This window comes from Mus musculus, chromosome 13 (assembly GCF_000001635.26).
Source record: "Mus musculus strain C57BL/6J chromosome 13, GRCm38.p6 C57BL/6J".
NCBI lineage: Eukaryota > Metazoa > Chordata > Mammalia > Rodentia > Muridae > Mus > Mus musculus.
This window is the reverse complement of record NC_000079.6, coordinates 100,230,457-100,257,076: the sequence shown is the minus strand read 5'-3', so window position 1 is coordinate 100,257,076 and position 26,620 is coordinate 100,230,457. Positions and strand designations below refer to the sequence as shown.

The 26,620-nt window shown below is 43.1% G+C and overlaps 1 protein-coding gene across 7 annotated transcripts in view; it reads left to right on the top strand.

The window, feature by feature from the left end:
• The first annotated feature begins 6,146 nt into the window (after positions 1-6,146).
• The window catches only part of Naip5 (NLR family, apoptosis inhibitory protein 5), a 39,196-nt gene continuing 18,722 nt past the window's right edge, over positions 6,147-26,620 (top strand). Inside the window, exons 1-6 of one of the 7 annotated variants that reach the window (XM_017315415.2) lie at positions 6,147-6,166; positions 10,754-11,445; positions 11,886-11,985; positions 14,215-14,296; positions 23,686-23,737; positions 26,293-26,412. In XM_017315415.2, the coding sequence (XP_017170904.1) occupies positions 10,878-11,445; positions 11,886-11,985; positions 14,215-14,296; positions 23,686-23,737; positions 26,293-26,412 (922 nt within the window). In that variant the 5' untranslated portion in view covers positions 6,147-6,166; positions 10,754-10,877. Of the gene's footprint in view, positions 6,167-9,703; positions 9,901-10,753; positions 11,446-11,885; positions 11,986-14,214; positions 14,297-23,685; positions 23,738-26,292; positions 26,413-26,620 lie in introns of those variants that run through there. The other 6 variants (XM_011244633.3, XM_011244628.2, XM_011244631.3 and 3 more) reach the window with 6 other exon arrangements.

Below are 26,620 nucleotides of genomic sequence, written 5' to 3'. Positions count from 1 at the left end.
GAGCTTAATAACTATGACAATTTAAGAAATTCTTATAGAATCATCATTAAGGATTAAACAATCATCTATTTATACAGCATCAAGACAGTACATCTTCGTTGTTCTGCAGAGATCTGATCAAAAGTGTAGGTTAATAGCTAGTGATGGTTATATATATTTAATAAGAGGAAAGGCATATTAATAGCAGGAATCTTTCCTAAAATGGATTTCTCTTGGGTCTTATCTACTGGAGCATGTCCATCATAGATTTTAATTATGGGTGGACTCATCTCAGGAAGATCACCTGCTGGTTTTTGGCTTCTCCTTGTCGGCTCCTGACACCATCCATTTGCCTGAAATTTTTATACATATATATATAGTCTCATGTTGCCTCTGTTGTCCTCAAGCCCACTGTATTAGGAAAAAATAACCTTGAAAATTTTGATCCTCTGGCCTCTGCCCCCTGAGTGCTGGGATTGCAGGTGTATGCTTTCTCAGATGGTTTTTGGCAATGAGATTGAACTCAGATGTTTGTTCATGCTAATCAGTCAGTCTAACAACTGACTCCTAATTTGACCGCTCACCCTGGTACAGGGGAATGAACATGGAGCTTCCACATGGTAGACAACTATTTGACCACTACATCTACAGGCCCAATTTTATCCAATCTTCTTTGAAATTGGCCAGTTGTTATATATGGAAGGAGAGCAAATAATCTGAGAAATAAACTCTGAGGTAAACGACAACAATCTTGGAAGAAATAGACAATTCAGGAAACGTGAACATAAACAGGATTATAGGAGAGAGTCGAGAAGATGGTATCAGCTAGAAACAGTTAAATAATGGATTGAGGACATGCCTTGTTCTTCAAAGTGCTTGCTCCACAAGCATGAGGCCCCGAGTTTGGATCCCAGAACCCACGAAGAAAACAGGGCAGAGTATTATGACAGTGTTGTAACACTGGGGAGGTAAAGACAGGCTGACACATTGAACACATGGTCAGTTGGTTTAGCTGAGATGGTGACCTCCAGCTTCAGTGAGATTGTCACGGGACTCTGGTGGAGTCAGCTTGTCAGATGAAAGTCTGAAAGCTTTCTCATGAGGAAAGAGTTTCAAGGAAACTTACTCCCGGATCTTTGGCTATTCCCCTAACCCATAAAATTAATTTTCCAAATCCACATTAGTCTAGTGTATGGATCCACGTGCACTCTATATAGTATTACCTTATAGTAAATGCCTTTTAAGATTGTATTCTAACATAGCTAAAGCCTTTTTCCAGTGTTCTTAGATTCCAGATAGCAGCAAGGAGCTTAACCTATTCAGTAACTAATTAAGCTGTATCATAAAACAATAAAACATCTGTCATTTACTCAGCTGTCTGTAGATAGAGACTAAAAGTCTCACTGAGATAGAAATCTTTTACTACAGGCTACATTCCATGTCAAGTATAAGTTGATATACTACCCTGATAAGGGGGAACTCTCCAGACAGGATAAGTTTTACTAGACCTAAGAATTTAGAGCTCCTGATAACACACTACTCTTAAGGCCTATCAAGAGTTAACAACCCCCTGATGCTTTTAGGCTGATCCTAGGCAGGGCTTGTTATCCCTAATGTAAACATTTAATTAGTCCCTGCAAATTCCTTTCTGCTGTAACTGGTGAATTTCAGTGTATCTTGTCTTTTTGTGATTTGTATCCTCTGATAATTCGTTGTAATATAAGTCTGAAGCTCAACCAGAACATTACATTCAGATCCAACACCACTCTCGTGTGTCTGACTGTCACTACATCCTAATCTCTGCCCATCTACTCTAAAGACTCATTCCTACGCAGGCACAGGGGACCATAGGGTCTGCGGCATGAGATACCTTGTCTCACAGAATGGATGGAAAGTGGTCAAGAAAGGCACTCTTTAACCCCTTGCCTCTACATGCATGTGTGAACATATGTGCACAAACAGATTATATGTTATATAACTAAGGAACGGTCAGGGAAACAAGAAAGAACTTAACTTAGCAAATTAACTTAGCAAAATCTAAAGATGTTATTAGAAGGCAGGCGTGGTGCATGCCTGGGAGTGGGCAATCCCAGGGATGCAGAAAGATTAGGAATTCAAGAAAAACCTGAGATTCATATCAAGTTCAAGTCCTCTGGTGTCAAGTTTTGGTTATCAAAGTGAGCACATTTCAATTAAACCAACCCCCAAGCGGCTGGTCAGAGGAAGATTTTCTTCATTGATTTCTTTGAAGCAGGAAGACTCACCCTGAATCCAGATAATTTGAGGTCAGAAGACTCACTGTAAATCTGGAAACTTCTGGTGGCAGCCCACATAAAAGAACATGGAAGAAGGACTCCTTTGCCATTTGGCTGCTTGCCCTCACTCTCATTGGTGAGTGTGTATGTCCTGTTGCTGAGGCATGCCTCAGCATGGTATTAGAACCTACTTTTCCATGAATTGATACAGACTGAAGAGTAGCAGATAGATCTGTAGGAATTCCCTGTAACTTTAGCACAAGAGTGAATGTACTGAGAAATCTAGTCTTGTGAACTGAACAAGTAGCAGATTTTCTCCATTTCCATTGGAAGGTAGCCATTTTTTTGTAGCATTTTTTTTTGTTTTGTTTTCTTTTTTTTTAATTAGGTATTTTCCTCATTTACATTTTCAATGCTATCCCAAAGGTCCCCCATACCCACCCCCCAATCCCCTACCCACTCACTCACCCCTTTTGGCCCTGGCGTTCCCCTGTACTGGGGCATATAAAGTTTGCAAGTCCAGTGGGCCTCTCTTTGCAGTGATGGCCGACTAGGCCATCTTTTGATACATATGCAGCTAAAGACAAGAGCTCCCAGGTAGCCATTTTAAAGCCACACAGACCACTGTGGGGCTGTGAAAGGCAGCCTGTTTTGGTTGAATGGGCCTTGTTTCAGTGACCCAGTCGAAAACTCTACAAGGGACAGAACAGTGAGCCATGTTCCCAGAGACAAGTGCCTGACACCACAGAGCCCCTATCTCCATAATTCTGTGACACTAAGTCATGCAGACAATGTCCCAAGCTTCTGGCACTCTGGCTAGACTCCACTCTCACAGTTACCTAACTATAGCCAGGTATGCTCCTCCCCAGGGTTACCTGACAACAGCAAGATAGCCCAGCCTCAGTATAAAAGGAGCTGCTCAGCCCTTCCTCACTCTCTTTAAGCTTTCACCTTTCTTACTCTTCTTTCTAGCTCTCCTTCTCTCTATCCCTTCACCATTCTCTCCATGTGGCCTTGGCCAGCATCTCTCTCTCTTTCTATTTTTTCTCTGTCTCCCTGCCTTTCTACAATAAAGCTCTAAAAACATAGACTGTCTGCTCATCAAGGCCCACAGTGCTTGAATGATGGGATAGGCTTTCCCCTAAAGAGCCACGTCTAACCTCCAACTGGAAGGCCTTCCTGTGCTCCAGCCATGGACCAGACCAAGGACTCTCGCCCGTGTGGGAACCACCTTGCGCCCCCTCCCTCCCTGCCCTCTCCTCCCTTAGGCTCCGGGGCTGACCGAGCCACCCCTGGGGCCCCCATTTTGTTCTCAGGTCTTTTGTGGTGTCCAGCAGTGTCTGGGATGCCTGAGACTGAGAACCTGGTACCGAAGAGTGCCCCTTGTACACCCCCTGGAGATCTGGGGTTCCGTGGCTTCACACAGCCAGACATACATCCGTGACCCTCATGGAAAGCATGCAGCAGTCTTCTGTGTCTGCCCGCTCAGAGCACTGGAACTCTGGCGGGACACAGGTTTTCTCCCATTCCCTTTGTTCCCCCATGCCCACTTCTCAGCAGACCACAACCTATAAGTTACTTTAATAAATTTCTGTGTGGTATGTGTGTGTGTGTGTGTGTGTGTGTGTGTGTGTGTGTGTGTGATTACTTTACTTTTGGGGTCTGGAATTACTGCACAAACAACTCAGACACTGATCTCAGGCAACTAGGGATGGTTTATTGAGTGCAACACCCTAAGATCAGGGACATGATTCAGGCCCAGGAGTAACCCTATGTTAAGGTACTACAGGGCTTTTTAAGGCTGTGATTTACAAACATCTGTTTGTGCCAAATTACTCCACCGGTCAGGATTTAGGGATAAGGGAATCTCCTTAGGAACATGTCTTTGTTGTACACTTAATTCTGCTCCCTTTGGTTGGGGTATGCAACTGTGGCAGGGCACTTGCCTTGCCTAACATTCATGTCTTAGTTTGCCAGCCGGGATGTGAGTCGCCCACGTGCCTGTTTCTTTCTGCCAAGTAGGATGTCAGATTCCAAGGAGGTCTTGGGAACTTAAACTTTACTCAACCACTGCTCTAAATGGAAGTCTTATTCCAAACAGTTTTTTATATTGATGCAGGTGTCTCTCTTATGTTGGGGTCCATCCCAGGAGCAGCTTATACCATAAAAGCTTATACATAAGTGCAGGAAGTGCTGCTGGGTGGTTGGTTTGGGTCCAAGCTTATTGTGGGTAACTATAAAAATCAGTTCTCATGACTTCTATCATGATTAATTTCCAAGGGCACAAAACACAACAGAATATGTAATCCACTTGAGCATAAGAAAGTTTCCTAGTAACAGCAGATACAACATATACCAAAGTTTCCTTATACTATTAGTAAAAGCACAAAATGACAGGCTAGCCAGGTAACAGTTACCTAGGCCTTACCTTTTTACCTAGGCCATAAATTCTCCCTAGGCCTTAATATTTTACCTAGGCCTTAACAATTGTGTGTGCATGCGTGTGTGTGTTGGGAGTGACCTTGCTTAAACAATAACTTCCTTGTCAGCCATACATGCTTACTGGCACAAAGTCTTGGCCTGTGTGTGAAAGTACCAGTCCAGCTGAGTACAGATAGATATAGATCTTGAAGCCAGCTGAGAACATATATCTATAAATCTTGTGGACAGGTGCCTAGTAACCCATTCTGTTCTGTTCTTTCAGCTGAATATTTTACCCAGCCAACATCCTGTTCTTGAGAACAGACACTTTCCCCAGATACAAGGCAACCCTCCATACCCCCTCACCCCACATCCTGCTTCTACCAGTATATAACCTGTGTGGGAAAAATAAAAATTTGTCAGCTTGATCAGACCTCCTGACTTGCTGTCCATTCTTCACCATCTCTTGTCCCCCATTCTCTCCACCGGTGATTTCCCCATCCCTGTCAACTGTCCCACAGGTCGGGACATGTGTGTGTGTGTGTGTGGGGGGGGGGAGAGAGAGAGAGAGAGAGAGAGAGATCAGATAATATACATATATGGATATATGTTTAATCAGATTTTATCCATATTATCAGAAGCCAAGTGTGGAGAAACATACTAGAATGTCAGCTATTTCAAGGTCTTCTTGGGGTGCATAGCAAGTTCAAAGCCAGCCTCAGCAACTATGTAGAAATAAAGAGCAACGCTAGATGATTCTCAGTGGAGGAATACTTGTCTAGCATATCAAGATTAGTAAAACATTAAAAATATGTGAGAAACAGATGAGATGATAACTGATCAACTACATTCTCATATAGAGGATGTAAGTACCAGAAAGCAATCAGGAGAATTATTAAACAAATAATAGATAAGAGACTCAAGTGTATGAATGAAAAGGTTACTAAGTATCGCATACAATGGCAAAGGAAACACCTGAATAAGGACCATTTGGGGAATTTGTATTCCTTTCTCTTTTGTTGGGGTGGGGTATTTATATTGCTAAAGATGAGAGAAGGATCTCAAAAGACATTCAGAAGCTCCACACGTGCTAGCTAGTGCTGTAATTCCTGCACTCAGGAGGCTGAGACCAGAAGGAACCTGTGAGCTTGAAACTGGCCTGACATCCTGTTTCAGAAGAAAAAGTACCAAAATGAAACCCACTCTCAGCACTAAAGAAAAGTCTTCCTGGATCACACAGCGTTAACCATATTCCAAACTATTCAAAAATGAAATACTCACGAGGTTTCCTTACTCCTCTGAGGTCCTGACAAATCCCGCAGATACTCTAACCTCCAGCACTAACTGGTGGCTCCCCTGCTTCTGCAGTTTGACTTTTAGTTGTTCACATATCTTCTTCCTGTCTCCACTAAAGGTGTACCATGAGATCCTGTGTCAGACAACGAAACGACACGCAAGCAAACAAACAACAAAGAAGAGGCTGGACCAGGAAGATGTCTCTGTGCATCAAGGTACCTGTCACCAACATAGTGCCCTGAGTTTGATACCTGGAACCCAGAGGATGGATAGAAAGAACCAACTCCCACAAACTATCCTTTAGTCTCTCTCTATGACCTGGCATATGCGCTGGCTAATTTCATGTTAACTTGACACAAGCTAGAATCATCAGAGAGGAGGGGGCCTTAGTGAGAAACTACTACCTTAAAATTCTTTTGTAATGCATTTTTCTTAATTAGTTATGAATGGGAGAGAACCCAGCCTACTGAGGGTGGTGCTACCCATGGGCTTGTCATCCTGAGTTCAATAAGACAACAGGTTGAGCTAGCTTGAGGTAGCAGACGAGTATCACCCCTCCACGACCTCTACATCAGCTTCTTTCTCCAAGTTCCTGCCCTGTGTGAGTTGCTGCTCTCATTGCTTTTGATGAATAACTGTTAAATGAAACTGTGAGCAAAATAAACCCTCTCCTCCCCAAGTTGCTTTGGTCATAGTGTTTCATCATAATAGAGAAACTTTAATTAATATACATGTGCGCGCGTGAGCAAAACACAAACATGCACAGTAAAAATAAGATTTATAAATATTTTTCAGGAAAGAAAGGAAAGGTTGTGAGGCAGGTAGTCAGATACCGATGTTAGTGGAGAACTCTGTGTCTTGGCTCATGCTGTGGTCTGAATGTGAAATGCCCACATAGGCAGTTCATGATTTGAGAATTTGGTTTCCAGCTGGTGGCACTACTGGCTAAGAGTTTGGATCCTATGTAATTCACTTTATAAACAAATTCAAAGACAAAAAGCACATGATCATTTCACTAGATGCCGAGAAAGCATTTGACAAAATCCAACATCCATTCATGATAAAAGTTTTGGAAAGATCAGGAATTCAAGGCCCATACCTAAACATAATAAAAGCAATCTACAGCAAACCAATAGCCAACATCAAAGTAAATGGAGAGAAGCTGGAAGCAATCCCTCTAAAATCAGGGACTAGACAAGGCTGCCCACTTTCTCCCTACCTATTCAGCATTGTCTTGAATTCCTAGCCAGAGCAATTCCACAACAAAAGGAGATCAAGGGGATACAAATTGGAAAGGAAGAAGTCAAAATATCACTATTTGCAGATGATATCATAGTATATATAAGTGACCCTAAAAATTGCACCAGAGAATTCCTAAACCTGATAAACAGCTTCAGTGAAGGAGCTGGATATAAAATTAACTCAAATAAATCAGTGGCCTTTCTCTACACAAAGGATAAACAGGCTGAGAAAGAAATTGGGGAAACAACACCCTTCTCAACAGTCACAAATAACATAAAATACTTTGGTGTGACTCTAACTAAGGAAGTGAAAGTTCTGTATGATAAGAACTTCATGTCTCTGAAGAAAGAAATTAAAGAAGATCTCAGAAGATGGAAAGAACTCCCATGCTCATGAATTGGCAGGATTAATATAGTCAAAATGGCTATCCTGCTGAAAGCAATCTACAGATTCAATGCAATCCCCATCAAAATTCCAACTCAATTCTTCACTGAGTTAGAAAGGGCAATTTTCAAATTCATCTGGAATGATTAAAAAACCTAGGATGGCAAAAACTATTCTCAACAATTAAAGAACCTCTGGTGGAATCACCATCCCTGACCAGAGCAATTGTGATAAAAAAAAATGCATGGTACTGGTACAGTGACAGACAGGTAGAACAATGGAATAGAATTGAAGACCCAGAAATGAATACATACACCTATGGTCACTTGATCTTTGACAAGGGACTAAAACCATCCAGTGGGAAAAAGACAGCATTTTCAACAAATGGTGCTGGCACAACTGGCGGTTATCATGTAGAAGAATGTGAATTGATGCATTCTTATCTCCTTGTACAAAGCTAAAGTCTAAGTGGATCAAAGAACTCCACATAAAACCAGAGACACTGAAATTTATAGAGGAGAAAGTGGGGGAAAGCCTCGAAGATATGGGCACCGGGGGAAAATTCCTGAATAGAACAGCAATGGACTGTGCTGTAAGATCAAGAATTGACAAATGGGACCTCATGAAATTGCAAAACTGTAAGGCAAAAGACACTGTCAATAAGACAAAAAGGCCACAAACAGATTGGGAAAGGATTTTTACCAATCATAAATCGGATAGGGGACTAATATCCAATATATACAAAGAGCTCAAGAAGCTGGACTCCAGAAATTCAAATAACCCCATTAAAAATGGGGTACAGAACTAAACAATGAATTCTCAAGTGAGGAATACCGAAGGCCTGAGAAGCACCTGAAAAAAATGTTCAACATCCTTAATCATCAGGGAAATGCAAATCAAAACAACCTTGAGATTACAACTCACTCCAGTCAGAATGGCTAAGATCAAAAATTCATGTGACAACAGATGCTGACAAGGATGTGGAGAAAGAGGAACACTCCTCCACTGCTGGTGGGATTGCAAGCTTGTTCAACCACTCTGGAAATCAGTCTAGCAGTTCCTCAGAAAATTGGACATAGTACTACCAGAAGATCCAGCAATACCTCTCCTGGGCATAGACCCAGAAGATGTTCCAACTGGTAATAAGGACACAGGCTCCACTATGTTCATAGCAGTCTTATTTATAATAGCCAGAAGCTGGAAAGAACCCAGCTGTCCCTCAACAGAGGAATGGATACAAAAAAATGTGGTACATTTACACAACAGAGTGCTACTCAGCTATTAAAAACAACGAATTTATGAAATTCTTGGGCAAATGGATGTATCTGGAGGATATCCTCCTTAGTGAGGTAACGCAATCACAAAAGAAGTCACTTGATATGCACTCACTGTTAAGTGGATATTAGCCCAGAAACTTAGAAAACTGAAGATACAATTTGCAAAACACAAGAAAATCAAGAAGAACGAAGACCAAAGTGTGGAAACTTCATTCCTCCTTATAATAGGGAACAAAACAACCAGGGAAGAAGTTACAGAGACAAAGTTTGGAGCTAGGACAAAAGGATGGACCATCCAGAGACTACTCCACCAGGGGATCCATCCCATAATCAGCCTCCAAACCCAGACAGCCATATGCCAGGAAGATTTTGCTGAAAGGACCCTGTAATAGCTATCTCCAGTGAGGCTATGCCAGTGTCTGGCAAATACAGAAGTGGATGCTCACAGTCATCTATAGAATGGAACACAGGGCCCCCAAAGGAGGAGCTAGAGAAATTACCCAAGGAGCTGAAGGGGTCTGCAACCCTAGAGGTGGAACAACAATATGAACTAACCAGTACCCCCAGAGCTTGTGTCTCTAGCTGCATATGTAACAGAAGATGGCCTAGTCAGCCATCATTGGGAAGAGAGGCCCCTAGGTCTTGCAAACTTTATATGCCCCAGTACAGGGGAACTCCAGGGACAAGAGGTGGGAGTGGGTGGGTAGGGGAGCAGGGCAGGGGGGGGGGTATAGGGAACTTTTGGGATAGCATTTGAAATGTAAATAAGGAAAATATCTAATAATAATAATAAAAAGAGTTTGGATCCTTTAAGAGGCGGGGCATGGTGAAGGGAGTGGACCACTGGAGACTCTATAGCCTGGTGCCACTTCCTATTTGCTTTCACTGCCCCCTTGCTGCTGATGCTCTGTGACCAGCTGGCTTCCTGATCCTGCCAAGCCTTCCATGCCACCTTGAGATACAGATCTTCAGAGTGTAAGCCAGAATAAGCCTTCTCTTCTGTGAACTGCTTTTGTCAGGGTTATTTTATCCCAGCAACAGAAAAGGTAACTCCAGGCTGTGCGAGGGGAAATGAAAGTAACTAAGCCTAGCCTTAGTCTGTCAAGGCAGGGCCAGCCCCTTCTCTACAGGGAAGGAGCAGGAAGCTAGCGTTGGGTAACTGTGTCTATAGATAAGAACATGACCTTTGTCTCACAATTACAAAGGAGACTGTAAGTGTGTATGTCAGGGACGGCAGGGATGCATCAGGACACAAGGGTAGAAATAACTAGTCAAAGCGCTGAGGAGCCTGGGGGTTGACAGAACTCCAGGCAACCATTGCTGGGAGGGGTTGTACAGTCATGAGAACTCTTTACTGTGCATTGGTGGCATCAAATGTGTCAGCACTGCAAGATGGAACCCTCCTCTAGGTGTTATATGAAAGAGTATGCTTTGTTTGAAAGTCTCATTTTAGTTAGGTATGGCACATACCTGCTAATCCCAGAACCTGGAGGGCAGAAACAGGAATTGTTTCCATCAGATTGATTGGGTGTATGCAGTAACAGGGGTGGCGGTGGGGGTGCGGTGACATTTTTCTTGGTTGGAAATTGATGAGAGAGGGCAGTGGTGCGACCCCTGGGCTAAGTGTGGCATCCTGGCACAAACCTTTAATCCCAGCATTCCGGAGGCAGAGGCAGGAAAATCTCTGAATTTGATGCCTCCCTGATCTACAGAATGAGTTCCAGGATAGCCAGGGCCACACAGAGAAAGCTTGCCTTGAAAACCAAAATAAATAGATAATTAAAACCAGAAAGAAAGCAAGGTAAGAAACCACAGAGAGTAAGCCTGTGAGCAGCATCCTTCCACAATCTCTGCACTAGCTCTTGCCTCCAGTTCTTCCAGCCTTGACTTCCCTTGCAGATGAACCACGCTTGGGAGGAGAAATAAACCCCACCCCCTGTGAAGCTTTGGTCATTGTGCTCATCATAAGAACATGAGAGCTGCCTCGAACACCCAACAACTGCTCACCTTTCCCCTTTAGAAAATGGCTGAGCATGGGGAGTCCTCCGAGGATCGGATTTCTGAGATTGATTATGAATTTCTCCCCGAGCTCTCTGCTCTTCTCGGGGTGGATGCATTTCAGGTGGCAAAGAGCCAAGAAGAAGAAGAGCATAAAGAACGGATGAAAATGAAGAAAGGTTTTAACTCACAGATGCGCAGTGAAGCCAAACGACTAAAGACCTTTGAGACCTATGACACGTTCAGATCATGGACGCCACAGGAGATGGCAGCTGCTGGGTTTTACCACACAGGGGTGAGACTTGGCGTTCAGTGCTTTTGCTGTAGCTTGATCCTCTTTGGTAACAGCCTCAGGAAGCTTCCCATAGAGAGACACAAGAAATTACGTCCGGAATGTGAGTTCCTTCAGGGCAAAGATGTTGGTAACATTGGCAAGTATGACATCCGGGTGAAGAGGCCAGAGAAGATGCTGAGAGGTGGCAAAGCCAGGTACCATGAAGAGGAGGCCAGACTGGAGTCCTTTGAGGACTGGCCATTTTATGCCCATGGGACATCACCACGTGTACTCTCAGCAGCTGGCTTTGTCTTTACAGGTAAGTGGATTCCATTTTGTGAGGCATTTCTGAGGTATTTAAAGTTTAGGTTCCATTTTGTGAGCAATATTTTGTAAATGAGCATTCACTGATGAAGAGTGTTATATTAGACATAAGATGTAGTTCATTAAATTTTAAGTGTAACAATTTTCCTTCTGCTTTAATATATATTTAGTGTAGCATTATTGGTTTGCTATATATCTATACATATACACACACATGCAGCCATGTATTTGCCTGTGTATTAAAGTAAAATGTAACTTTTCTTCAAATATAGACCTTAAATGTACCAGCAGTGGGCTGAGGGTATGGCTGAGTGCTACATAGCCCCTACATAGAACAGGCATGCTGGAGTCTGTCTTGTTCTGATGCAGTATAGCCAGCTCCAATACACAGCTGGTGCCATTGCCCGCCAGTCACACCCTTTCCTGCATCTGTAGGTAAAAGGGACACTGTGCAGTGTTTCTCCTGTGGCGGAAGCTTGGGCAACTGGGAAGAAGGAGATGACCCCTGGAAGGAGCATGCCAAGTGGTTCCCCAAGTGAGCTTCAACTGCTTTATTCTTAAAGTGTCCCACTTAAATGCTTTAAATGATTTATGCTACATGTGCACACAAAAGCATGCACTCGAGCGTGTGTGTGTGTGTGTGTGTGTGTGTGTGTGTGAGTGAGTGTGTGTGTGTGTGTGTGTGTGTGTGTGAGTGTGTGTGTGTACCACAGATCCCAAAAGAGGGCATCAGAGCTCCCGCATATGGGGTTACAGATGCTTGTGAACTGTTATGTGGGTTTTTAGAACCCACCTCAGTTCCTGTGGAAGAACAGCTGCTATTGCTCTAAACCACAGGAGTCACCACTCCAACTTTAGCCAATTTCATGGTTTTGGTTTGTTTGTTTGTTTGCTTGTTTGTTTAATTTTATGTTCATTGGTGTCTTGCCCACATGTCTGTGTTGGTGTGTCAGAAGCCCTGGAATTGGAGTTAGAGACTGGTGTGAGCTGCCATGTGGGTGCTGGGAATTGAACCCAGGTCCTCTGGAAGAGCAGCCACTGCTCTTAACTTCTGAGTTGTCTCTCCCAGCCCTCAGGGTCAGGTTTTTAAAAAGCAAAACAAAACTAGAGACCAAAGGGCCACATTCTTGGGAGCTTCTCTTTGAGATTTATAACTTTCCCTTACTTGAATTAGGATAACTCAAGATCTTCTCAAGCAAGACTTTGTCAAAGTGTGAAAATTCTGAATCACTTGAACTTAAACAGCTCCCCCAACCTTAGTTAATATCTTATATAGATGTGTGTGTGTGATGAATCTAGTGTGTGTTTGTATGGAGAGTATATGTGTATGTACATGTGTGGGCTTAGGAAGCCGAAGGCTGATGGAGGAGGGCATTTTCCTGATCATTTTCCCCTCATTTTTTAAAACCTCAAACCATTTTTGTTGACACAGTAACACAATATTCTTGCCTACCTGACTCCACCCTCCCACTTACACACACACACACACACACACACACACACACACACACACACACACACACACACACTAGTCCTCTGTCCCTTCCTAGATCAGCCTGAGATGAACAGCTGGTGATGCCACCTGAGACTGTGTTGAGGTCCTGGCCCCTGCTGCTGCTAAAGTCTGAGGCCTGGAGCCATTTGGAGTCTGAGGGCTGTGTAGAGCTGGCCTCATATGTCACTAACTGCTGCACTTGAGAGAGCTGTCCTTGTCTCTGCCTGGCTAGGGCACTAGGGAGAGCAGCCTGGCACTGCTCTCAAGAAGCACAGTAGAGCTGACCTTGGTTTCATGGGTTGTGGATGAGCCAGCTCCAAGGGCATGAGCTTGGGAGTGCTGGCCTCACCCCTCACTGGCCATATGATAGTGTGGGGTCTCAGGTAAGATGCCCCCTCCCATCCACTCCTTGCTGCCTGGGGCAGGCTGGAGAGCTGGCCCTACTCCTAACCTGGGTAGCATGGGAGAGCTGACCCTGAGGTCATGAGAATGGGAGAGCAGTCCCTGCCCCTCACTGGCTGCAGCATGTGAGAGTGGGCCCTGCACATAGCCTGGGCAGCACGGTAGAGCTGGCCCTGAGGATGTGTGAGAGCAGAAAAGCTGGCCCTGCCCCTTGCATTGGGTGGGCTAGCCAGGGCAGTGTTGGGGATCTCACCTTGGTGATGTGGGTGCAGGAGATCTGGCAGGCTAACCACCTGGCTCAGCTAGCACCCACTCCCAGATCCAGGGCTTTGAGTTGGTCCAACCCAACATCTATTCCATCTGTGAACTTCTGAAGTATGTGAAGGGGCTGGTTCTGCAGGTCCAAGGCTGCAGGATCTCCACGGCACAGAGCAATACCACAATATCCCTGAGGAATCCTGGTGAGGATCTAGTACTCACAGTGTAGCAGTACTTGAAACAGACCAATGGCTCCTTACAGTGAACATTTGCAAGGAAAGATGTGTGGACTACAGGGCACACTATGGGACACACTGTGACATATCACAGCTTCCACAACAAGCTTTTGTTTTCATTTTATTTTTTGATTTTCTCTTAGGAGGGCAGTTGCAAGGGCAGTTACAAAGGGATAGGGACATATGTGGGATTGGGGTATATGATTTAATATTCACAAAGAATCCATAAAAAGTTAACAAAAGTACATCAAATAAAAAGTTTTAAAAGTAAAAATGTCCAAAAATGATTAACACATTAAAAAAATATACATTGTGATAGAGGACATGTCTATTACACTATTGGGAAAATGGTCAATTGTGCTTTTTGTTACAGATGTGAATTTCTTCAAAGTAAGAAATCCTCAGAGGAAATTGCCCAGTATATTCAAAGCTACGAGGGATTTGTTCATGTAACGGTAATTTACAACAGCCAACTTTTTCCAAAATCTTCTTACTGCCTAATGTCTGAGGTGAGGTATTTTGTTTGTTTATTTTTAAGATTTATTTTATGTATATAAGTATATAGTAGCTGTCTTCAGGCACAACAGAAGAGGGCATCAGATCCCATTGCAGATGGTTGTGAGCCACCTTGTGGTTGCTGGGAATTGAACTCAGAACCTCTGGGAGAGCAGTCAGTGCTCTTAGCTTCTGAGCCATGTCTCCAACCCCCAAATGTTTTTGTTTTTGTTTTTATGGTTTCTGTGACTTTCTTCCTTTCTCCTTCATCCTTCTGCCTCTTACCCACAGAGTGTGGGAAGGTTAGCCCATTGTCTTGCTAAGCTAGAATCTTCTAGTTTTGTGTTGTTCTGTTTTGTTTTCTGGCTGGCTTTGGACTGGTTCTGCCTGCCTTTTGCTGAGAACATGGTGTGAAAAATCAGGAAAGAGGGCTCTTCTTCAGGAAAAAACAAAAATAAAAATAAAATAAAACACACACACACACACACACACACACACACACACACACACACACCTTGGTGAAGTTTCCCTAGATAGCACATTGTTTAATTGGCAGGTGCCTCTGAAGTTTGCTCCTCTCTGTGTCTTTTTTTTTTTTTTTTCAAATGATTCCACTTTATGAAATATTAGTGTTGCATGGGTCCAGTTCACACCAATGTCTGTGCTTTCCTTCATCAAATTGCTGGTCCCTAGAAGGGCCCCTAAGAATGGTTTTCACTGGATGTTGCAGAAACTAGGTTGCTGTGCACACAGGGAGTATATCCGGCATAATAACTAAGCATTTCCACCGCTAGAAAGGTTGCAAACAAATCAGTGAGGGGCTACAGAATGCAAATCAGAATTGCCAGCAGGCATGGAATCCAAGGGCATTTGTTACGCATAACAAAAGGTTAGAAAAACAAGGTCATGGCCTCCAACAATTCTTTCCTTTTGGGCCAATATTATGCAAATTACAAGGAAATATCAGGGTAGCAGGTTCTAGGAGAATGAAATTGCTGAATGTGGATAGACTTTATTTCAGATGAAAATGGAACTAAGTGTGAAATGGAAAAGAAAAGAAAATTCAGTTCTGGGCAGTTTTTGTTCCCAAGCTTCAAGGTGCATGGCACAGTATCAGTTGGGCTTCTTGTTTGGGACCAACCATGGCTAGTCACATTTGCCTGAACCTGGATCCTTATTCTGATAACAATGTTTGTACAGCATCCAGGGAGGAAAGCTTCTTCTGCTTCAAGAGCCCTGGACTTGCATCAGAATAGAACTTTTCCAACAGTATGATTTGGTTTTAATGAAAAGTCACAGTAAAGGCTACTCCTCTTGATGCTTGTGCAAGTAAAAAAAAAAAAAAAAAACAAAGAATATCAATCATTCAGGCCATGCCTCTCTGTCTAATCATGTTGGCCCAGGAGACCTTCGTGCCAATACCTTATTTACCCTAGAACATAGGCACACCCACCCATGTAATAATATTCATTTGCCCTCAACACAGTTCCACTCAGCTGAAAGATAAGATAGCTTTGCCAGGCATCATTTAAGCATTAACCACCTATTTAATATAGGCAGAGATGCACTGATAACTAGATTCAAAGGGACAATGATTTCCAAGGCTTAAGAAGCAGCAAGATGTCACCATCTCTGTGGCCTCAGGCTATGAACATAACTTATTCATCCCTTCATCCATTATTTTATTAAGCAGTGTCTGGACATGGCCTGGATTAAATGTTGGAAGAATTACCAATATGCAGAGGGCATGTTCCTTACTTTGTTTGATGTCTGGATCTTATTTCTGTCACTTCTGTTCTCTCTCCTTATTTCACTCATGTCCTACAGCAGTTGTCACATGTCATTTCTGTGAACAGAACTTAATTAAATTTTTACGAAGGATAAGAATCCAATTGCCCTAATACTGCAGGTATACCAATAGCCATGTAACCTCTGCCTGTATTGTGCGACCTTGCATTGGGAGAGTCTTTATTCACAAGAGCCCATGATTTCCTCCTGTCAACCTTCTATGGTCTGTTCACTGTTTTTTTTTTTTTTTTTCCATTTTTTATTAGGTATTTAACTCATTTACATTTCCAATGCTATACCAAAAGTCCCCCATATCCACCCACCCCCACTCCCCTGCCCACCCACTCCCCCTTTTTGGCCCTGGTATTCCCCTGTACTGGGGCATATAAAGTTTGCAAGTCCAATGGGCCTCTCTTTCCAGTGATGGCCGACTAGGTCATCTTTTGATATATATGCAGCTAGAGTCAAGAGCTCCGGGGTACTGGTTAGCTCATAATGTTGTTCCACCTATAGGGTTGCAGATCCCTTTAGCTCCTTGGCTACTTTCTCTAGCTCCTCCATTGGGAGCCCTATGATCCATCCATTAGCTGACTGTGAGCATCCACTTCTGTGTTTGCTGGGCCCCGGCATAGTCTCACAAGAGACAGCTACATCTGCGTCCTTTCAATAAAATCTTGCTAGTGTATGCAATGGTGTCAGCGTTTGGATGCTGATTATGGGGTGGATCCCTGGCTATGGCAGTCTCTACATGGTCCATCCTTTCATCTCAGCTCCAAACTCCGTCTCTGTAACTCCTTCCATGGGTGTTTTGTTCCCAAATCTAAGGAGGGGCATAGTGTCCACACTTCAGTCTTCATTCTCCTTGAGTTTCATGTGTTTAGCAAATTATATCTTATATCTTGGGTATCCTAGGTTTGGGGCTAATATCCACTTATCAGTGAATACATATTGTGTGAGTTTCTTTGTGAATGTGTTACCTCACTCAGGATGATGCCCTCCAGGTCCATCCATTTGGCTAGGAATTTCATAAATTCATTCTTTTTAATAGCTGAGTAGTACTCCATTGTGTAGATGTACCACATTTTCTGTATCCATTCCTCTGTTGAGGGGCATCTAGGTTCTTTCCAGCTTCTGGCTATTATAAATAAGGCTGCTATGAACATAGTGGAGCATGTGTCCTTCTTACCTGTTGGGGCATCTTCTGGATATATGCCCAGGAGAGGTATTGCTGGATCCTCCGGTAGTACTATGTCCAGTTTTCTGAGGAACCGCCAGACTGATTTCCAGAGTGGTTGTACAAGCCTGCACTCCCACCAACAATGGAGGAGTGTTCCTCTTTCTCCACATCCTCGCCAGCATCTGCTGTCACCTGAATTTTTGATCTTAGCCATTCTGACTGGTGTGAGGTGGAATCTCAGGGTTGTTTTGATTTGCATTTCCCTGATGATTAAGGATGTTGAACATTTTTTCAAGTGCTTCTCTGCCATTCGGTATTCCTCAGGTGAGAATTCTTTGTTCAGTTCTGAGCCCCATTTTTTAATGGGGTTATTTGATTTTCTGAAGTCCACCTTCTTGAGTTCTTTATATATGTTGGATATTAGTCCCCTATCTGATTTAGGATAGGTAAAGATCCTTTCCCAATCTGTTGGTGGTCTTTTTGTCTTATTGACGGTGTCTTTTGCCTTGCAGAAACTTTGGAGTTTCATTAGGTCCCATTTGTCGATTCTCGATCTTACAGCACAAGCCATTGCTGTTCTGTTCAGGAATTTTTCCCCTGTGCCCATATCTTCAAGGCTTTTCCCCACTTTCTCCTCTATAAGTTTCAGTGTCTCTGGTTTTATGTGAAGTTCCTTGATCCACTTAGATTTGACCTTAGTACAAGGAGATAAGTATGGATCGATTCGCATTCTTCTACACGATAACAACCAGTTGTGCCAGCACCAATTGTTGAAAATGCTGTCTTTCTTCCACTGGATGGTTTTAGCTCCCTTGTCGAAGATCAAGTGACCATAGGTGTGTGGGTTCATTTCTGGATCTTCAATTCTATTCCATTGGTCTACTTGTCTGTCTCTATACCAGTACCATGCAGTTTTTATCACAATTGCTCTGTAGTAAAGCTTTAGGTCTGGCATGGTGATTCCGCCAGAAGTTCTTTTATCCTTGAGAAGACTTTTTGCTATCCTAGGTTTTTTGTTATTCCAGACAAATTTGCAAATTGCTCCTTCCAATTCGTTGAAGAATTGAGTTGGAATTTTGATGGGGATTGCATTGAATCTGTAGATTGCTTTTGGCAAGATAGCCATTTTTACAATGTTGATCCTGCCAATCCATGAGCATGGGAGATCTTTCCATCTTCTGAGATCTTCTTTAATTTCTTTCTTCAGAGATTTGAAGTTTTTATCATACAGATCTTTCACCTCCTTAGTTAGAGTCACGCCGAGATATTTTATATTATTTGTGACTATTGAGAAGGGTGTTGTTTCCCTAATTTCTTTCTCAGCCTGTTTATTCTTTGTATAGAGAAAGGCCATTGACTTGTTTGAGTTTATTTTATATCCAGCTACTTCACCGAAGCTGTTTATCAGGTTTAGGAGTTCTCTGGTAGAATTTTTAGGGTCACTTATATATACTATCATATCATCTGCAAAAAGTGATATTTTGACTTCCTCTTTTCCAATTTGTATCCCCTTGATCTCCTTTTGTTGTCGAATTGCTCTGGCTAATACTTCAAGTACTATGTTGAAAAGGTAGGGAGAAAGTGGGCAGCCTTGTCTAGTCCCTGATTTTAGTGGGATTGCTTCCAGCTTCTCTCCATTTACTTTGATGTTGGCTACTGGTTTGCTGTAGATTGCTTTTATCATGTTTAGGTATGGGCCTTGAATTCCTGATCTTTCCAAAACTTTTATCATGAATGGGTGTTGGATCTTGTCAAATGCTTTTTCTGCATCTAACGAGATGATCATGTGGTTTTTGTCTTTGAGTTTGTTTATATAATGGATTACATTGATGGATTTTCGTATATTAAACCATCCCTGCATCCCTGGAATAAAACCTACTTGGTCAGGATGGATGATTGCTTTAATGTGTTCTTGGATTCGGTTAGCGAGAATTTTATTGAGGATTTTTGCATCGATATTCATAAGAGAAATTGGTCTGAAGTTCTCTATCTTTGTTGGATCTTTCTGTGGTTTAGGTATCAGAGTAATAGTGGCTTCATAGAATGAGTTGGGTAGAGTACCTTCTACTTCTATTTTGTGAAATAGTTTGTGCAGAATTGGAATTAGATCTTCTTTGAAGGTCTGATAGAACTCTGCACTAAACCCATCTGGTCCTGGGCTTTTTTTGGTTGGGAGACTATTAATAACTGCTTCTATTTCTTTAGGTGATATGGGACTGTGTAGATGGTCAACTTGATCCTGATTCAACTTTGGTACCTGGTATCTGTCCAGAAATTTGTCCATTTCGTCCAGGTTTTCCAGTTTTGTTGAGTATAGCCTTTTGTAGAAGGATCTGATGGTGTTTTGGATTTCTTCAGGATCTGTTGTTATGTCTCCCTTTTCATTTCTGATTTTGTTAATTAGGATTTTGTCCCTGTGCCCTTTAGTGAGTCTAGCTAAGGGTTTATCTATCTTGTTGATTTTCTCAAAGAACCAACTCCTCGTTTGGTTAATTCTTTGAATAGTTCTTCTTGTTTCCACTTGGTTGATTTCACCCCTGAGTTTGATTATTTCCTGCCGTCTACTCCTCTTGGGTGAATTTGCTTCCTTTTTTTCTAGGGCTTTTAGATGTGTTGTCAAGCTGCTAGTATGTGCTGTCTCCCGTTTCTTCTTGGAGGCACTCAGCGCTATGAGTTTCCCTCTTAGAAATGCTTTCATTGTGTCCCATAGGTTTGGGTACGTTGTGGCTTCATTTTCATTAAACTCTAAAAAGTCTTTAATTTCTTTCTTTATTCCTTCCTTGACCAAGGTATCATTGAGAAGAGTGTTATTCAGTTTCCACGTGAATGTTGGCTTTCCATTATTTATGTTGTTATTGAAGATCAGTCTTAGGCCATGGTGGTCTGATAGGATACATGGGACAATTTCAATATTTTTGTATCTATTGAGGCCTGTTTTGTGACCAATTATATGGTCAATTTTGGAGAAGGTCCCGTGAGGTGCTGAGAAGAAGGTATATCCTTTTGTTTTAGGATAAAATGTTCTGTAGATATCTGTCAGGTCCATTTGTTTCATAACTTCTGTTAGTTTCACTGTGTCCCTGTTTAGTTTCTGTTTCCACGATCTGTCCTTTGAAGAAAGTGGTGTGTTGAAGTCTCCCACTATTATTGTGTAAGGTGCAATGTATGCTTTGAGCTTTACTAAAGTGTCTCTAATGAATGTGGCTGCCCTGGCATTTGGTGCGTAGATATTCAGAATTGAGAGTTCCTCTTGGAGGATTTTACCTTTGATGAGTATGAAGTGTCCCTCCTTGTCTTTTTTGATAACTTTGGGTTGGAAGTCGATTTTATCCGATATTAAAATGGCTACTCCAGCTTGTTTCTTCAGTCCATTTGCTTGGAAAATTGTTTTCCAGCCTTTCACTCTGAGGTAGTGTCTGTCTTTTTCCCTGAGATGGGTTTCCTGTAAGCAGCAGAATGTTGGGTCCTGTTTGTGTAGCCAGTCTGTTAGTCTATGTCTTTTTATTGGGGAATTGAGTCCATTGATATTAAGAGATATTAAGGAAAAGTAATTGTTGCTCCCTTTTATTTTTGTTGTTAGAGTTGGCATTCTGTTCTTGTGGCTGTCTTCTTTTTGGTTTGTTGAATGATTACTTTCTTGGTTGTTCTAGGGCGTGATTTCCGTCCTTGTATTGCTTCTTTTCTGTTATTATCCTTTGAAGGGCTGGATTCGTGGAAAGATATTGTGTGAACTTGGTTTTGTCGTGGAATACTTTGGTTTCTCCATCTATGGTAATTGAGAGTTTGGCCGGGTATAGTAGCCTGGGCTGGCATTTGTGTTCTCTTAGTGTCTGTATAACATCTGTCCAGGCTCTTCTGGCTTTCATAGTCTCTGGTGAAAAGTCTGGTGTAATTCTGATAGGCCTTCCTTTATATGTTACTTGACCTTTCTCCCTTACTGCTTTTAATATTCTATCTTTATTTAGTGCATTTGTTGTTCTGATTATTATGTGTCGGGAGGAATTTCTTTTCTGGTCCAGTCTATTTGGAGTTCTGTATGCTTCTTGTATGATCATGGGCATCTCTTTTTTTATGTTTGGGAAGTTTTCTTCTATTATTTTGTTGAAGATATTAGCTGGCCCTTTAAGTTGAAAATCTTCATTCTCATCAATTCCTATTATCCGTAGGTTTGGTCTTCTCATTGTGTCCTGGATTACATGGATGTTTTGAGTTAGGATCCTTTTGCATTTTGTATTTTCTTTGACTGTTGTGTCGATGTTCTCTATGGAATCTTCTGCACCTGAGATTCTCTCTTCCATTTCTTGTATTCTGTTGCTGATGCTCGCATCTATGGTTCCAGATCTCTTTCCTAGGGTTTCTATCTCCAGCGTTGCCTCGCTTTGGGTTTTCTTTATTGTGTCTACTTCCCCTTTTAGTTCTAGTATGGTTTTGTTCATTTCCATCACCTGTTTGGATGTGTTTTCCTGCTTTTCTTTAAGAGCCTGTAACTCTTTAGCAGTGCTCTCCTGTAAATCTTTAAGTGACTTATGAAAGTCCTTCTTGATGTCCTCTATCATCATCATGAGAAATGTTTTTAAATCTGGGTCTAGATTTTCGGTTGTGTTGGGGTGCCCAGGACTAGGTGGGGTGGGAGTGCTGCGTTCTGATGATGGTGAGTGGTCTTGATTTCTGTTAGTAGGATTCTTACGTTTGCCTTTCGCCATCTGGTAATCTCTGAAGCTAGCTGTTTTAGTTGTCACTGTTAAGAGCTTGTTCTTCAGGTGACTCTGTTAGCCTCTATGAGCAGACCTGGAGGGTAGCACTCTCCTTAGTTTCAGTGGGCAGAGTATTCTCTGCAGGCAAGCTCTCTTCTTGCAAGGCAGGTACCCAGATATCTGGTGTTCGAACCAGACTCCTGGCAGAAGTTGTGTTCCACTCACTAGAGGTCTTAGGATCACGTGTGGAATCCTGTGTGGGCCCTTGCGGGTGTCAGGCGACTCAGCTGGCAAGGTAGCCGGGGCTCGAGTGGAGTGGAAGGGGTTTGTGCCCCAGATCAAGCCCGGGTAGCCTGCTTCCCTATGTACCGCAGTCTCAAGTTCCACGCGATTGGATTGGGGTAGGCGCTGTGTTCCACTCACCAGAGGTCTTAGGGTCCCGTGGGGAGTCCCGTGTGGGCCCTTGCGGGTGTTGGGCAAGACTCTGCTGTCAAGGTAGCCCGGGGCTCGAGTCTCGAGTCGAGCGGAAGGGACTTGTGCCCCAGATCAGGCCCGGGTAGCCTGCTTCCCTATGTACCGCAGTCTCAAGTTCCGCGCGATTGGATTGGGGCAGGCACTGTGATCCACTCACCAGAGGTCTTAGGGTCCCGTGGGGAGTCCCGTGTGGACCCTTGCGGGTGTTGGGCAAGACTCTGCTGGCAAGGTAGCCCGGGGCTCGAGTCTCGAGTCGAGCGGAAGGGACTTGTGCCCCAGATCAGGCCCGGGTAGCCTGCTTCCCTATGTACCGCAGTCTCGAGTTCCGCACGATTGGATTGGGGCAGGCACTGTGATCCACTCACCAGAGGTCTTAGGGTCCCATGGGGAGTCCTGTGTGGACCCTTGCGGGTGTTGGGCAAGACTCTGCTGACAAGGTAGCCTGGGGCTCGAGTCACGAGTCGAGCGGAAGGGACTTGTGCCCCAGATCAGGCCCGGGTAGCCTGCTTCCCTATGTACCGCAGTCTCGAGTTCCGCGCGATTGGATTGGGGCAGGCACTGTGATCCACTCACCAGAGGTCTTAGGGTCCCGTGGGGAGTCCCGTGTGGACCCTTGCGGGTGTTGGGCAAGACTCTGCTGGCAAGGTAGCCCGGGGCTCGAGTCTCGAGTCGAGCGGAAGGGACTTGTGCCCCAGATCCCCTCTCTGTGTCTTAATTCTGCACTAATTAAAATGCATCTGCAGTAGGTAATCTAGTTCTGTTTTTCAGCTGGGTGTTTTGTATGAGTGACCTTGTCTGTGGTTTCCACTTGGCTACAAGTATATAACACTCACTATTGTTTTGCACTGAATAAAAAATTTTTCAAGGGCTAGATAGATGGCTCAGTGGTTAAGAGAACTGACTGCTCTCCCAGAAGTCCTGTGTTCAATTCCCAGCAACCACATGATGGCTCACAATCATCTGTATTGGGATCTAATGCTCTCTTCTGGTGTCTGAAGACAGGTACAGTGTATATATATATATATATATATATATATATATATATATATATATATATCCTTTTAATTCTTTTCTACAATAGTAGCAATATAACTAAAATTAAAGGTTTGTTTCACCAACAACTCTGTTGCTCTAATAGAATTTCATCTTCAGTTGAAGCTCATACATACATGTATATTTTATAAATCAATTTAAAATACCTAATTTCTTTCCTCAGGGAGAACATTTTGTGAAGTCCTGGGTCAGAAGAGAATTACCTATGGTATCAGGTAAAGCCTCAGACTCTTTGTTTGTTTGTTTCTTGATTCAAAAGTAATTATCCCTGCCCTACCACTCACTGTTGCAGTAATTTTCAACCCAAAGAAGAGTGTATGAAAACCACAATTCCGTTATTATATTTATGAGCTATAGGCCTAGACTGGGCAGATCTAGCACTGTACTAAATCGCTGTCCTCATCCACCCGCCAGCTATGAGACCTTTTGCTACGTGCAGTTTTTCCTGGCCAGGAAGGTGGTTTTCTCCAGGCTTTCTTCCTCCTCTTCCTCTGTCCCCTCGCCTCCTCCTTCTCTCTGTCCCTGCCTGCACTTTCTCCTCCATCCACCTTTCTCCTTCACAGCCCAATCACAGCCTTTATTGACTAGTAAATGGGGAGAAAGTTCCCATGAGATCACCTGAGTAAGAGATCAACTGCTTTTCAGGGGGTGGGGTTGGGAGGTTGGGGGGCAGCCTTCTTGAGCAAGCAGAATTAGCATCAAAATACAACCAGCATCAGGGCAACCCACAACACACAACCCCAGGTTTCAGTTCATCTTAATTCGTTTAAGATCTTTGCAGATGCATAAGAACTACTAGGCCCTAAGCTTTACAAATTTTTCAAAAGTAACATGTAAATGAATAACTCTTAATGAATATTTACTTTTTTTTACATCATGTTCCATATAAGTTTTAAAAGCTAAGAACTGAACCCCATACTCTGTAAGAATTCTCAGTGCTCTTAAACCCTGAGCCATCTTTCCAGGCCCCAGAGAGAGAATGAATCCTGCATTACATTTTAAAACGTTAACCATATACAGAATGGATAGAAAGCGTGGAGTACCCCAGTCTTTGCCTCTCTGCTCCAGCAGTTATAACATACTTGCTTTTGGATCTTTTATTCCTTCCTGGTTTTCTTTTCTTTTTTTTTTTTTTTTCTTTTTAAAAACTATATTATATTCATTTTTTCATTTTTTCTTATTTTCTATTGGTTATTTTATTTATGTACATTTCAAATGTTATACCCATTCCTAGTTTCCCCTCCACAAGCTCCATATCCCCTCCTGCCTCCCCCTGCCTTTATGAGGGTGCTCCACTCCCCCACCCCCACTCCTGCCTCAGTGGCCTAGTCCCTATCCTGGGTCATCAGACCTCTACTGGATCAAGGGGCTCCCCTCCCAGTGATGCCAGATAAGGCAGTCCTCTGCTTTATATCTAGCTGGAGCCAGGGGTACCCACTGTGTACTCTCTGGTTAGTGATTTAGTCCCCGGGAACTCTGGGGGTTCTGGTTGGTTGATATTATTGTTCTTTCTATGAGGTTGCAAACCCTTTCAGCTTCTATAGTCCTTGCCCTAACTTCCCCATTGGGGTCCCTGGGCTCAGTCCAATGTTTGGCTGTGTACATCCACATCTGTATTGGTCAGGAATTGGCAAAGCCTCAGGAGACAGCTGTATCAGGCTCATGTCAGCAAGCATCTCTTGGCATCTGCAATAGTGTCTGGGTTTGGTGTCTGCATGTGGGATGTTTTGGGTTAAGAGCTTCTTGCATTTTGTGTCTTCTCTGACTGTTGTGTCAATGTTTTCGATGTTATCTTCTGCCCCTGAGATTGTCTCTTCTATCTCTTGTATTCTGTTGGTGATGCTTCCATCTATGACTCCTGATCTCTTTTCTAGGTTTTCTATCTCCAGGGTTGTCTCCCTTTATGATTTCTTTATTGTTTCTATTTCTGCTTTAGGTCCTGGATTTTTGTTTAATTCTTTCACCTGTTTGGTTGTGTTTTCCTGTAATTCTTTAAGAGGATTTTTGTGTTTCCTCTTTAAGGGCATCTACCTGTTTTCCTGTGTTCTCCTGTGTATCTTTAAGGGAGCTATTTATATCCTTCTTAAAGTCCTCTATCATCATCATGAGATGTGATTTTAAATCAGAGTCTTGCTTTTCTGGTGTGTTGGGGTATCCAGGGCTCACTGTGGTGGGAGAACTGGGTTCTGATGATGCCAAGTAGCCTTGATTTCTGTTGCTTATGTTCTTGCCCTTGCCTCTCACCATCTGACTATCTCTAGTGTTATCTGGTTTTGCTGTTTCTGACTGTGACTTGTCCTTCCTGTAAGACTGTGTGTCAGTACTCCTGAGAGACCAGTTCTCTCTTGGATGAATTTGGGTACGGAGAGCTATGGCACAAGGTCAGCTCCTGGGTGCAGATGGACACTGTCCCCAGCTCTTCCTTGATTCCTGTGTCCTGATGGTTCTGGGCTGGGCCCTCTTGAGCCAGGATTTTGAGCAGAAGTGGTGGTCTTACCTGTGCTCATAGGTGTGTCCGCATAACTGGGAAAGCAGATCTCTTCCAGCAGTATTTGGGTATGGAGAACTGTCTCCTTCCTGTTTTTCCAAACACCCGCAAAGGTGATGAAAGCACAGGTCATCAGATTATTACACAAACACAAATGCACACTCGTGAATACACACACACACACACACACACACACACACACACACACACGCACGATACCCAGAGCTAACTTGAACTTTGCTATCAAAGTCTGATGGTCTTACCTCCATCTTTTTTCCTGAGCTTACTGCAATGACAGTGTCTTCGCTAATGAAGAACTAAGGATGGACATGTTTAAGGACTGGCCCCAAGAATCACCTGTGGGTGTTGAAGCTCTAGTCAGAGCAGGCTTTTTCTACACTGGTGAGTCAATATTTCCTGTCTACTAGATGTTCTAATCCCCATCATTCCTAATAGATTCTTTCACTTCTCCATAAGACCTCCACTTTCTCACAGCTCCCTTGGTGCTCAGCTGAGGTCTAGGCTGACAGTATCCAATCCCTCTTATCCAGTAAACCACCTCCCCTGCTCCCTAATATTTCTTCAATCAGAACTTTTAGGGACAAACCTA